We start from the raw sequence: 12611 nt of genomic DNA, 5'->3' as shown, positions 1-12611 counted from the left end.
GCCAAGAAGTTTAGGAAACTGAAGTCAAATTTTGAAATATTGAATTGTACACTTGGAAATGAACATACGGCTAATGTTAAGATAATTCAAACCACAGACCAGTTTGTCTACAGCCTAAATAGAGGAATAAAGCCACGAATCACTCTCTCTCAAACATGAATATCCACATATAGTGGACATCGAATTCCCTACATGGAGTATTTGCAGGCAACTGAAGGCATAAACTCTGGCTTCTCTTGATCCCATGTGCAGCTCTCTTTGACCAACTATAAATAAATATGAAGGTCTGGAAGAAAAGGATAATTCACAATCACAAAAAAGCTATTAGGAAGGCCAAGCCAACAAAAATGTCAAGTTCTTAAATATTTTACTCTAGTAGCAGTAGAAACTATTGCAACCTTATTGTATGCCACTAAATTTGGATGCACACGGGAAAAATGCAAGCAGAAAAGGTGAGAAAAACAGATGCTATGGCTTTAAAGAAAGGCTACTAAAGTCAATTTAAGTACAGTTAGAAAAATAAGAAAAAAAATAACTGCAGAGTGACAGAACTGTCAAAAATTATGATGTCGCTAAACTGAAAAAATTTTAAATGTGTATCTTCCCCAGCTTACGCTGATCATTTTTGCTCATTTGCATGTGTTTAAATAATGCCAACAAAAACTAAATAATATTACTTTATGTTGATGCAGAAAGGCTCCAACACAAAGCTACACTAATCTTAGGTTGTTAAAGTCATTATTATCAAGTTAGACACAACAATTTCTTTTTTTTATTTTTGAGACAAGAGTCTCGCTCTGTTGCCCAGGCTGGAGTGCAACGGCGCGATCTCGGCTCACTGCAAGCTCCGCCTCCCGAGTTCACGCCATTCTCCTGCCTCAGCCTCCCAAGTAGCTGGGACTACAGGTGCCCGCCACCATGCCCGGCTAATTTTTTGTATTTTTAGTAGAGGCAGGGTTTCACTGTGTTAGCCAGGATGGTCTTGATCTCCTGACCTCGTGATCCACCCACCTCGGCCTCCCAAAGTGCTGGGATTACAGGCATGAGCCACTGACACAACAATTTCTTAAAAATCCAAAGATCAAAAACATCAGTGACCATTGCTATATAATTTTCATCTCACAATGAAGAATAAAGTTATATGGAAAAAAAAAGGACAAATGGGAAACCATTTCAAAGAAATGGGTAGTTGCTTTCATGTCTAACTACACTGGGCTAACTACATTGACTTTAAGACCAGTCCTCCTGCCAAGTCTGTAACGAATGTCTAAAATCACAGATCATTAAAAAAATACCTGCAAACATTAGTGATGTCAGCACCAGAATAGCCCTCAATCTTCTCGGCTATATCTTCCAGTTGAATATCAGGATCTAATTCAACCTCACGAAGGTTGATCTTCAGAAGCTCGGCTCTTCCTTTTGCTGTTACAAGATTTTGGTGGTGGTGTTAGATGTTTTACTTTACAAATAATTTTGCTGAAAATGACATAATAACATTCGGGGGAAAAATGAGGCCAATGCAAAGAAGAGTCAATAACTGTGTGTCCATTAGTATTTTTACCAATTCACTGCATGACTCATGGAATCATTTAAATTCCTATGTGCCTCTGTTGCAGTAACTGAAAATTGAAAAAAAAAAAAAACAAAAACAAAACCCAAAAACCACCTGGGTTTTCTTTATAGACTGTGAAGATACCTACTATGAGAACAAAGAATCTGAGATCCTTCATGAAAAATATGAATATCGGTTTTCAAGCACTGGAAATGCTTCTCAAAAAAAAAAAAAATACTTAGCCTGGTGTTACAAAATTAGACTGCATCAAGTGTAACTCCTATGAATTACTTCGTTCACCTGTTAGTATGACATGGATCTCCAGAACTCTTATCAGTAGTTTAAAGAACATTTCCTGAAAATCAGTAATTGGCACAAAAAGCTCATTAATGTGTTTTTTTTACTTGGAGAGCCAGCCCACAGACATTTGCTGTTCCAGTATGATTTAAATGTGAATTGAATAAGTTCAAACATACTAGAGAATTTTTAAAATAACCAATCACGCTTGCCATTTCACTAGTGCTTTTAGTGGCAAATCTGCTTAGCACAGCACACTAAGATAATGCATTACTAGTTTATCTGGCACTCTACTATTTCCTGAGATACAAAATGAAATTTAATTTCTTCTACTTTTATTTTGAAAAACGCCAAATATACAGGAAAAGAAAATCAATGAATACCCATTTACCGTTCACTGAGATTCACCAATTGCTAACATTTTGCCATTATCACTCTAGCTGCCTCCTCATCTCTCCTCCCTCAACTTTTTGAATTGAGCGCTAGCTGTAGGCATCACAACACTTCACTTTAAATTCCCCAGCATGTATCTCCTAAGAAAAAAGGTAGACATAACATTTCTCACCCTTATCAAGAGATTTAATACTGGAATATTAGTGTCCAATACACAATTCAAAGCAAAGTTTCCCCATTTGTCCCAAGCCTTTATAACTTTTACAAACCGTAACACACTGCATTCAGTTACCATGTCTCATTCATCTTCTTTCATCTAAAACAGTTCCCCAGTGTTTACTTTTTGGTTCATTTTGTTTTGTCTTTCATGAAATTGACAATTCTCCCCCAATTGATCTTATACAGCCAAAGCATTCCAATAAAGATCCTCCTAAAAGGTCTATCTGTAGAAACGAATGGGCAGATACCAAAATGTTCACAGAAATGGAAAGAACCAAGAACAGCCAAGATGCTCTGGAAGAGCAACAGCAAAGTGGAAAGAATTGCTCTATCAGATTTTAAGACTTACTACAAAGGTATAGGACTCAAAGCAGTGTGACACTCTTGTAGAAATAGACAGATCAATAGTACAGAACAGGGTGCCCAGCAGCAGACCAAAGCATAATTACAGACACTGAATTTATGACAGAGGTGGTTCAAGCCGTGAGGCGAAGGAGAGTCTTTTCAATTAATGATGTAAGAACAGCTGACTATCCACAGGGAAAAAAATGAAATCAGGTCCTACATCATACTGTACACAAAAATCAGTGCCAGATATATTACATCTCAATGCAAAGTTGTAAGTATTTTATGAGATAACATAGAAGAATATCTGAGGTCATCCTCAAGGAAGTATTCTCAAGACATATATTCAAAAAATCAACTAGGAAAAGATTGATAAACTGACCACATTAAAATGAGGAACTTCTATTTATCAAAAGATACTGTCATCACAGTGAAAACAGGTTAAGTTACAGAGTTTGAGAAGATTTTGTAACATATATAAGCAACCAAAGACTTGTATCAAGAATATTTAAGGAATTCCTAAAAATCAGCAAGAAAAAGTCAGACTACCCAACAGCCAGTGTGCCTGGCTAAGCACAGTGGCCGGACCCTGGTGCTTGCTTGCTCACGCACCCCTTACCGCTCTGTGCCTGGCTTGCCCTTGGCCAGCATGGGCGTGGGGTCAGGGCCAGTAGCTCCAGCTGAGCACAGCCTGCCAGGCCAAGTGGGCGGAATGCTGGGCTCAAGCAAAACTCCAGCAAAGGCGCCACCAAGGATCCTGCAACACAAGCACTTTGGAAAACACATTGAATTCATCTATTAATACTGCAGCTGTGCAGCACTACCTAGCAATTCACTCCTAGGATGGAATGCTCCATTCTGGCATTCTTACCACTATACATGTATGAAAATGTTCACAGTAGCACTGTTCATAACAGCCTAAAACAAGAAATAATTAAAATGTCCACCAAATAATATGATGGATACATTTTGATATAATCATGTAATAGATGGTATGGGTTAAACCATGTCCCTCAAAATTTTTAGGCAACTCCTAACCCCCAGTACTTCAGAATGTGACTGTATTTAGAGACAGGAGAGGTAATTAAGGTAAAATGAGGTCATATGGGTGGGCTCTAATCCAACATGACTGGTGTCCTTATAAGAAGAAGCGGTTAGGGCACAAACACCCCTAAGGGGAAGACCACATGAAGACACCTTGTGGCCTTCCCCTGCTTCGGTCTGCTGCTGGGCACCCCGTTCTGTACTATTGATCTGTCTATTTCTACAAGAGTGTCACACTGCTTTGAGTCCTATACCTTTGCAGTAAGCCTTAAAATCTGATAGAGCAATTCTTTCCACTTTGCTGTTGCTCTTCCAGAGCATCTTGGCTGTTCTTGGTTCTTTCCATTTCTGTGAACATTTTGGTATCTGCCCGTTAGTTTCTACATATAGACCTCTTAGGAGGATCTTTATGGGAATGCTTTGGGTGTATAAGATCAAATGGGGGAGAACTGTCAACTTCATGAAAGACAAAACAAGACAAGGGACAAGATGGCCACCTATAAGCCAAGGAGTGAGGCCCCAGAGTGCAACCATCCTGCCTACACCTTGGTCTTGTACTTCTAGCTTCCAGTACTGTGAGAAAATTAACTTCTGTTGTTTAAGCCACCCAATCTTTGGTATTTGTTATGGCAGCCCTAGCAAACGAATATGACAGAATACCACACAGCAACAAAAATGAATCTGAGGTGGCATCTATATGTGGTAACATGGATGAATCTTAAAATACACTAAGCAAAAGAGGCAAGATAGAAATGAACACAATCAGTGTGATTTAATTTATGTAAAGTTTAAAAGGAGGTAAAACTTTGGGGATACATTGTTAGGTGATAAAATTATACGGAAAAGCAATACATCATCTCCATAAAAGGAAATCACTGTAAGGGAAAGGTGGTGACCCCCAGCAGAGGGCAGGAAGGAACTGTGCTGGGAGGGAGCACGCTGGGAGCTGCTGAGTTCCGGGGAGGCTCCACTTCTCCTGGAGCGGGTAACAGGGCTGTCTGCTTCACCAGCTACTGGATAAACTAAACATTTTTGAAACTGTTTCTGTATTGAGTTATGTTTCACACACCACAAACACAAAGTGAGACCAAGCAGAGCAGTGCCAAAAGCAGCAAGCAGGTGTGATTTGGGATTACCAGAAAACAGAAAGGGCAGGACTGGAAAACCTCTACCTCCACAGTTCCCTAATCCCAGGAGCCCCCAGCCTTGATCCCAGCCAACAGGCTCGCAGGGAGTACACCTGCTCAACATGTAGTTTAGAGCCAAAGAAGTCCTCCAGTCAGGCTGGTGGCAGGAGGGGTAGGGACAGAAAGGGGTGAGGGGAGGAAGCTCCTGTGCCTACCACTACAGAAGGCTGATGTGCGCCTGATGTCCAGGTAAGAACTGAGGTTAACATAAGAGCATTGTTACACAATGTTCCACATAGAGCCAGTGAATGCCAATGAACAAATACCCCTTTTCATTTTTATAGGCCCAATATTAGAATACCACTGTATGTGTAAATCAAACATTTCACTGTGCCTGGCCTAAGATCCTTAACACCAAGTTTAATATTCTCCCACTGAAACAAAGTTCCAGACAGCCAACTTAAAATGAACATACATAAACCTGTTCATAAGTGAGGATCTAGTGGTACTGAAGCTTAGCAGAAAGCATATTCCATTTCCCTAGTAACTATGACTGGTGGCTGAGGCGGGGGAGACACGTAACTTAAAACTGGTTATGTCAGTAATTTTTTAGAATATTCTTAAGATTTACCAGCTCCATAAAACTGAGTTGATGGCCGGGTGCGGTGGCTCACGCCTGTAATCCCAGCACTTTAGGAGGCCGAGACGGGTGGATCACGAGGTCAGGAGATCGAGACCATCCTGGCTAACACGGTGAAACCCCGTCTCTACTAAAAATACAAAAGAAAATTAGCCGGGCGTGGTAGCAGGCGCCTGTAGTCCCAGCTACTTGGGAGGCTGAGGCAGGAGAATCGTGTGAACCCGGGAGGCGAAGCTTGCAGTGAGCCGAGATGGCGCCACTGCACTCCAGCCTGGGCGACAGGGCAAGACTCCGTCTCAAAAAAAAAAAAAAAAACTGAACTGATATTCAATAAACTTGTGAAAAGATTTAACAAGGGATTAATGTGTTGTTAATCGCAGTGTAACAAACTGCCAATCCTGTATTACAAAGTTAATACACATTCTAAATTTAAATAAATGTTAGAAGAATCACACACTCTTTATACAACTCCTCTTGAATACACCAGGCAGTCCAGTGCAGGAGATAACAACTACATTCTGGGCCTGCTTATCTGGGCTCTGGACTCACATGCCTGCTCTCACTTAGCCTCTGGGTCCTCAGTTTCCTAAGTAAAATAAGAACAGAATCTACCTTATAAACCTGTCATGAGGGTTAGGTGAGTTGATGCATGCAAAGCCTGGCCCATGGTAAGTACTCAATAAATGTTCACAGCCCCCACCACCAGTCAATCAACAAATAGGGCTCTGGGGAGACAGAAGTGTCCTTTTCCTGAGGGACATGTGGGAAATCACCAACCCAGATGAAACACCTGGGTACACGAGACAGGCCAGGGCGAGAAGACTGCGTGATGTCCACATGCTCTAACGTGGGCTTTGAAAAATCAGTAAAATTTGAAGAGAGGGGAAGAGACAACCTGGGAAATGGGAGTACCACAGATAACGACACAGAAGTAGGAAGAAGCATGCGTGCAGCAGAATGGGGGAAAAAGGTAAGTAGAAAAATATAGTAAAATACTGATAGATGCAAACAGACACAGATAGGATACGTAAGATGTGAACTTGCAGTAAAAGGAATATATATACAAAAAAAAAAAGGACCTGACCCTGATGTAATAGGAAGTCAGAGTCACTCCGAGTTGAAAGGACTATAATGCCTTGGTGTTTAGGAGGTCAGCCTAAAAGCAAAACAGAACTAAATGAAGGGAGGCTGAGAAAGTACATTGGGCTCACCAGGTAGTTGCTGCCATAATTTAGATGCTTAAAATGAAAAGAGTCTTAAGGTAAGGACATTAGAACTCACTTGTGCCTATTATTTTGCCTTCTGTTGACTACAGCAGATTGTATTTACCAAGACAGCAGTTAACAGTTCTTTCTCATCCCACACCCATTTCTACAATGTGACCCTACCACTCCCCAAACCAGAGGCAGTCTAATTCCCCTCCCCTTGAATTGGTGTGGGCCTGAGAATGTCAGAAGTATGAGCAGAAGGGACACTACACAACCTCCAAGGGTGATTCATAAAATTCGATGCCATTTCCACTTGATCCGGTGGAACAATCACATTTGGAGCACTGAGCTACCATCTATGAGATCCAAATATCCCAAGGCCACAGGTAACATGGCCCAGCAGAGATCTAGGCTTGTGAATGAAGACATTCCACAGGATCTCAGGCCCCACAGGATCCCAGCTGTGGAGTCACCCCCAATCATGACCCAAGGCATCATGGAACAGACACAAACCATCTCCACTGTGCGCCATCCGATGTGAGAATAATGATTATTTTGTCTCATTAAATTTTGGAGTGGTTTGTTAAACTGCGAGAGTAAATGATATATTGGCTTTTCTTGCCACCAATTTCTAATTCTTAAAGAAATATGGATATTTCTTTATGGAAATTATATAAAGAGGCATTACATCTAATTACATTAGATGGCTTTCTGATTTCATCTATCCTGATTCTTATAATCCTTGCCTTTTTCAAATAAAAATTCTCATTCACAGCTGGTTTTGTTCATAAAATGTCCAACTTTTTAAATTTTAATACATTTTACTTTTATTTCCATTAATTTTACCCTGGATTTCCAAAATCATTCTTTTCAGATCTCTTGTCTTCTTAAATTTTATTTATTGTTCAATCTCTTCCAGGCCTTTTTATCCTATCGGGTGGCTCCAGTCCCAACACCTATCTATTCATTTTCAAGCACCCATGGCTTCGATTCTACTTTTCTCTATGAAAATTCAGTCAAAATGCAACTTCCTCCATGAAGTCTCCCCTAAGTACACCAGTCAGAATTTAGGATTCCTCCCTCTCCATTCCAAAAATACTGTGCATAGCTCTTGGCTCATGCATTCCACTGTTTTACTGCAGTCAGGGTAAGTATATGTCTGGCTAGCAAAGCAGTTCTTTAACAAGGAATGAACATTATTTATATTCCCACAGTTCTTAACAAATGTCTTTCAGATAGCAAAGAGCTAAATGAACACTTGTTGATGAATTAATATAGATAAAAGAAAAAGAGTGGAGTTCTAATTATAATTATTGGTTTGGGAGCCCCTTGAGGAAAAAGCATTTCCCAGGTTTCATGATCATAAGTACACACCTTCAGATCCACAATAAACAAAGAGAAGCACCCCAAAGTAATTAATTGTTACTTTTCATAAAGAAAAACAAGGTTAGAAGGAAGCCTCTTAGCCGTGTTTATTTTCTTCTTCTATAATTCCAAAGGAAACTGAGTTCCTACCTTTATACCAATATAAAGTATGTCTTTCCCCTAATACCTAAGCTTTCCTTAGCAGTTCAGAAACTTGCTGTCATCAACTATTCTCTAATTATGTTTTTCTCCCTTTATTATAGTGAAGAATTAAAGTTCAAAAAACAAAAGTTTGAATAACGTGACTGACATTCAAGCAGCAACAATTTTATTCCCTCTACTGGTATCAATTTTTATTTATAATCACTGTAATATGGTAGTAAAATTAAACATTCAAATATATTAGATATCATACACATATTTTGTTTAGAAAACAAAACATGGGCTAGGCACAGTGGCTCACGCTTGTAATCCCAACACTTTGGGAGGTGGAAGCAGGTGGATCACTTGAGGTCAGGAGCTGGAGACCAGCCCGGCCAACATGGTGAAACCCCATCTCTACTAAAAATACCAAAGTTAGCCGGGCGTGGTGGCATGTGCCTGTAATCCTGGCTACTTGGGAGGCTGAGGCAGGAGAATTGCTTGAATGCGGGAGGTGGAGATTGCAGTGAGCCGAAATCATGCCACTGCACCCCAACCTGGGCAACACAGCGAGACTCCATCTCAAAAAAACAAACAAAAACATGGATGAAGAGAAAAAGAATGGGAAGAAACTTTTTAAATCACAAATAAGAAAAAAACCACCCGAATTTCAACTTGTGTATGAGCCAGGTATTAAGGAGTTAATTCTCAGAGGTGCAATATTCCAGCATGACTTATAGGTTCTAAATCTAATCGCTTCTGATGTTGCTTTAAATAAGCGTATTATTTTATGAGCTCAATCAGTAAATTTTTTTTTTTTTTTTTTTTTTTTTTTTTAGAAGGAGTCTCGCTCTGTCGCTCAGGCTGGAGTGCAGTGGTGCGATCTCTGGTCTCGCTCTGTCACCCAGGCTGGAGTGCTGTGGCATGATCTCGGCTGACTGCAACCTCCATCTCCTGGGTTCAAGTGATTCTCCTGCCTCAGCCTCCTGAGTAGCTGGAATTACAGGCACCTGCTACCACGTCTGGCTAACTTTCGTATGTTTAGTAGAGACAGGGTTTCATCATATCGGTCAGGCTGGTCTCAAACTCCTGACCTCAGGTGATCCGCCCACATTGGCCTCCCAGAGTGCTGGAATTACAGGCATGAGCGACAACACCCAGCCAAATAAAGCACTATTTTAAGAAAATGAAAAGTTTTCTTTTTAAGTAACGACATTATTAAATTATTAGAATACAGAGTAACAGCCAGAAAAGATAATATAAGATGGAATCTGTGAGCTAAAAAATCTGTCAAGTAATTATGTTATACAGCCTTGGGGTCTAGTCAAAAAGGTGATCAAGGAATATGTTACAAAAATTAAGTTTCAAAATTTGTAGGTGAGGTTTCCACTTCTAGCCATGATGAAATAACTGTTACCAAACTTGCCCTCCTATGGTAAACAACTATAAAATGAGACAGAATATAAAGAAAACTGTTTGCATGTATTAACCAACAGGCAGTAAATAACTCAATACTGATTTTTCTTAGTTCTGCCAGTAATCTGAATGCCTGCCAGAACACCATTTAAAGGAAAATACATAATCTGTAATCCCTACAATGTAGCACATACAATAAAATTATTGGATATGTGAAGAAGCAGAAAAATATGGCCCACACTGAAGAGAATTAAAAAGTGGCTAACAGAAACAAATGAATCAAATGCTAAAATTAGCTGACAAAAACTATAAAGTGGTAGATTATCCATTTCTGAATAAAAAATTTTACTAAAACTTACAGACTTTACATAACTATTTATTATCCTCTAAGTTTCTGTGTGTCAAGAATTTAAGAGTGGTGTAGTTAGAAAGTTCTAGCCTGGGGTCTGTGATGGTTAATTTTATATGTCAACTTGGCTGGGCAATGGTGCCCAAAGAGTGGATGAAAAATTATTCTGGGACTGGCACAGTGACTCATGTTTGTAATCCCAACACTTTCAGAGGTAGAGGCGGGTAGATCACTTGAGGTCAGCAGTTCAAGACCAGCCTGACCAACATGATGAAATCCTGTCTCTATTAAAAGTACAAAATTAGCCAGGTGCAATGGCACACACGTGCAGTCCCAGCTACTTGGGAGCCTGAGGCAGGAGAATCCCTTGAACCCAGGAGGTGGAGGTTGCAGTGAGGTGAGATTGCGCCACTGCCCTCCAGCCTGGGCAACAAGAGTGAAACTCCATCTCAGAAAGAAAAAAGAAAAAGAAAAATTATTCTGAATGTGTCTGTAAACACATTTTTCGATGAGATTAACATTTAAATTAGTGGCCTTTGAGTAAAGCAAATTGCCCTTCCTAATGTGGGTGGGCCTCATCTAATCAATGGAAGGTCTGAATAAAACACAACACTGAACTCTCACACCGGGAAGAAGAAATTCAGCAAATGGCCTTCAGATTTCAACTGCAACACTGGCTCTCCCTGGGTCTCCAGCCTGATAGCCTTTGGACCTGAACTGCAGTATCAGCTCTTCCTGGGTGTCTAACCTGCCAGCTCAGGGTACAGATTTTGGACTTACCAGCCCCCATAATCGTGTGAGCCACCTGTCTAAAATAAACCTCACTATATATACATATCCTGTTGGTTCTGTTTCTCTGTAGGACCCTGACTAATACAAGGTCTCTCAGGAAGTTGCAGTTAATACATGGACCAGAACTATAGTCATCCAAGGGTAGCTCTCACATTGGCTGGCACGATGGTGCTGATTGCTGGTGGAAAACTTCAGTTCCTTCCCATTTGGGCTTCTCCACATGGTTCCAGCCATGACAGGTGGCCTCCTCAAGAGCAAATGATCCCATGTGATCCAAGTGAGGGAGAGTCAGGCAGAAACTATCCTTTTCATGATCTAGCCTCAGAAATCATTTAGCATCACTTCTGCCATATCCTATTCCTTAGAAGAAAATCACTAAGTCTAATCCACATTCAGATGGAGGGGAACTAAGCTCTACTTTTGGAAGGGAAGAATGCCAAAGAATTTTTAAGAGACAAAAATAAGCAAATGAGGAATCCCAGCAAAGTAATAAAAACTATAAAAAGTAACCAAATGGAGGCCAGGTGAGGTGGCTCACGCCTGTAATCCCAGCACTTTGGGAGGCCAAGGCAGGCGGATCATCTGAGGTCAGGACTTCAAGACCAGCCTGACAAACATGGAGAAACCCTGTCTCTACTAAAAATACAAAAAATAGCTGAGCATGGTGGCACATGCCGGTAATCCTAGCTACTCTGGAGGCTGAGGCAGGAGAATTGCTTGAACCCGGGAGGCAGAGGTTGTGGTGAGCCAAGATTGTGCCACTGCGCTCCAGCCTGGGCGACAAGAGCAAAACTCCATTTCAAAAAAAAAAAAAAAAAAAAAAGTAAACAAATGGAAATGCTAGATTTGGAAAATACAGTATCTAAAATAAAAAATTCACTAGACAGGTTTAAAAATGGATTAGGGATGACAAAAGCGGGTCAGTAAACATGAAGCTTGATTTAGAAATTATCCAACCTTAAAAATATAAAGAAAAACTTTTGGGAAAAAACATTTAACAGAATTTTAATGACCTGTGAGACAGTATCAAGAAGTCCAACATACATGCAAGACAAAAGGAACACATCACAGTCAACCTGCTGAAACACAAAGATAAATAGAATACCTTAAAAAAAAAACCACAGAAGACAACCAATTAAGAAAATGCCAACTTATTTTCTACAGTAGACATATATCACACCACATACCGCAGTCATTTCACATACAGGTATTTATCTAAGACAAAAAGTCTATGTCTACATAGACTTGAACATGAATATTCATAGCAGCTTTATTCACAACAGCCTCAAACTAGAAATAATGCAAATATTCATTGATAAGAGAATGGATAAACAAACTGTGATATGTCCACGTAATGGAACAAACACTACTCACCAATAAAAACAACAAACATGGATGAAACTCAAAATCACCATGCTGAGTGAAAGAAGCTAGTCACAAAAGGATACCTACTGTAGGATTCTATTAATATGAACTTCAAAATACTTTATACTGACAAAAATTAGACCAGTGGTTTCCTGAGGGGGAGTTGTAGAGAGAAGAGGGAAGGACGGATTACAAGAGGCACAAGGAATCTTTTGAAGATAAAAGACACGGTTTCCACCTTGATTGTGGTATGGTTTCATGGCTGTTTAACTGTCAAACTCATTAAATTTTAAATGAATAAAATTCATTGTATATAAATTATTTCTCAATAAAGTTGATTTTAAAAAAAAAGTGGCCA

The 12611-nt window shown here is 40.0% G+C and overlaps 1 protein-coding gene across 6 annotated transcripts in view; it reads right to left on the bottom strand.

Moving 5' to 3' along the window:
* Window positions 1–12611, bottom strand: part of KATNAL1 (katanin catalytic subunit A1 like 1) — a 111543-nt gene that overhangs the window by 17211 nt on the left and 81721 nt on the right. For 5 of the 6 annotated variants that reach the window (XM_032150547.1, XM_032150548.2, XM_058437719.1 and 2 more), the window contains exon 10: window positions 1296–1422. In XM_032150547.1, the coding sequence (XP_032006438.1) occupies window positions 1296–1422 (127 nt within the window). Of the gene's footprint in view, window positions 1–192; window positions 287–1295; window positions 1423–12611 lie in introns of all 6 variants that reach the window. The other variant, XM_058437718.1, reaches the window with a different exon arrangement.

The sequence above is a fragment of the Hylobates moloch genome, unplaced genomic scaffold (genome assembly GCF_009828535.3).
Source record: "Hylobates moloch isolate HMO894 unplaced genomic scaffold, HMol_V3 SCAFFOLD_4, whole genome shotgun sequence".
Lineage (NCBI taxonomy): Eukaryota > Metazoa > Chordata > Mammalia > Primates > Hylobatidae > Hylobates > Hylobates moloch.
Note: the sequence above shows the minus strand (reverse complement) of the source record. Positions and strands in the feature narration are given on the sequence as shown.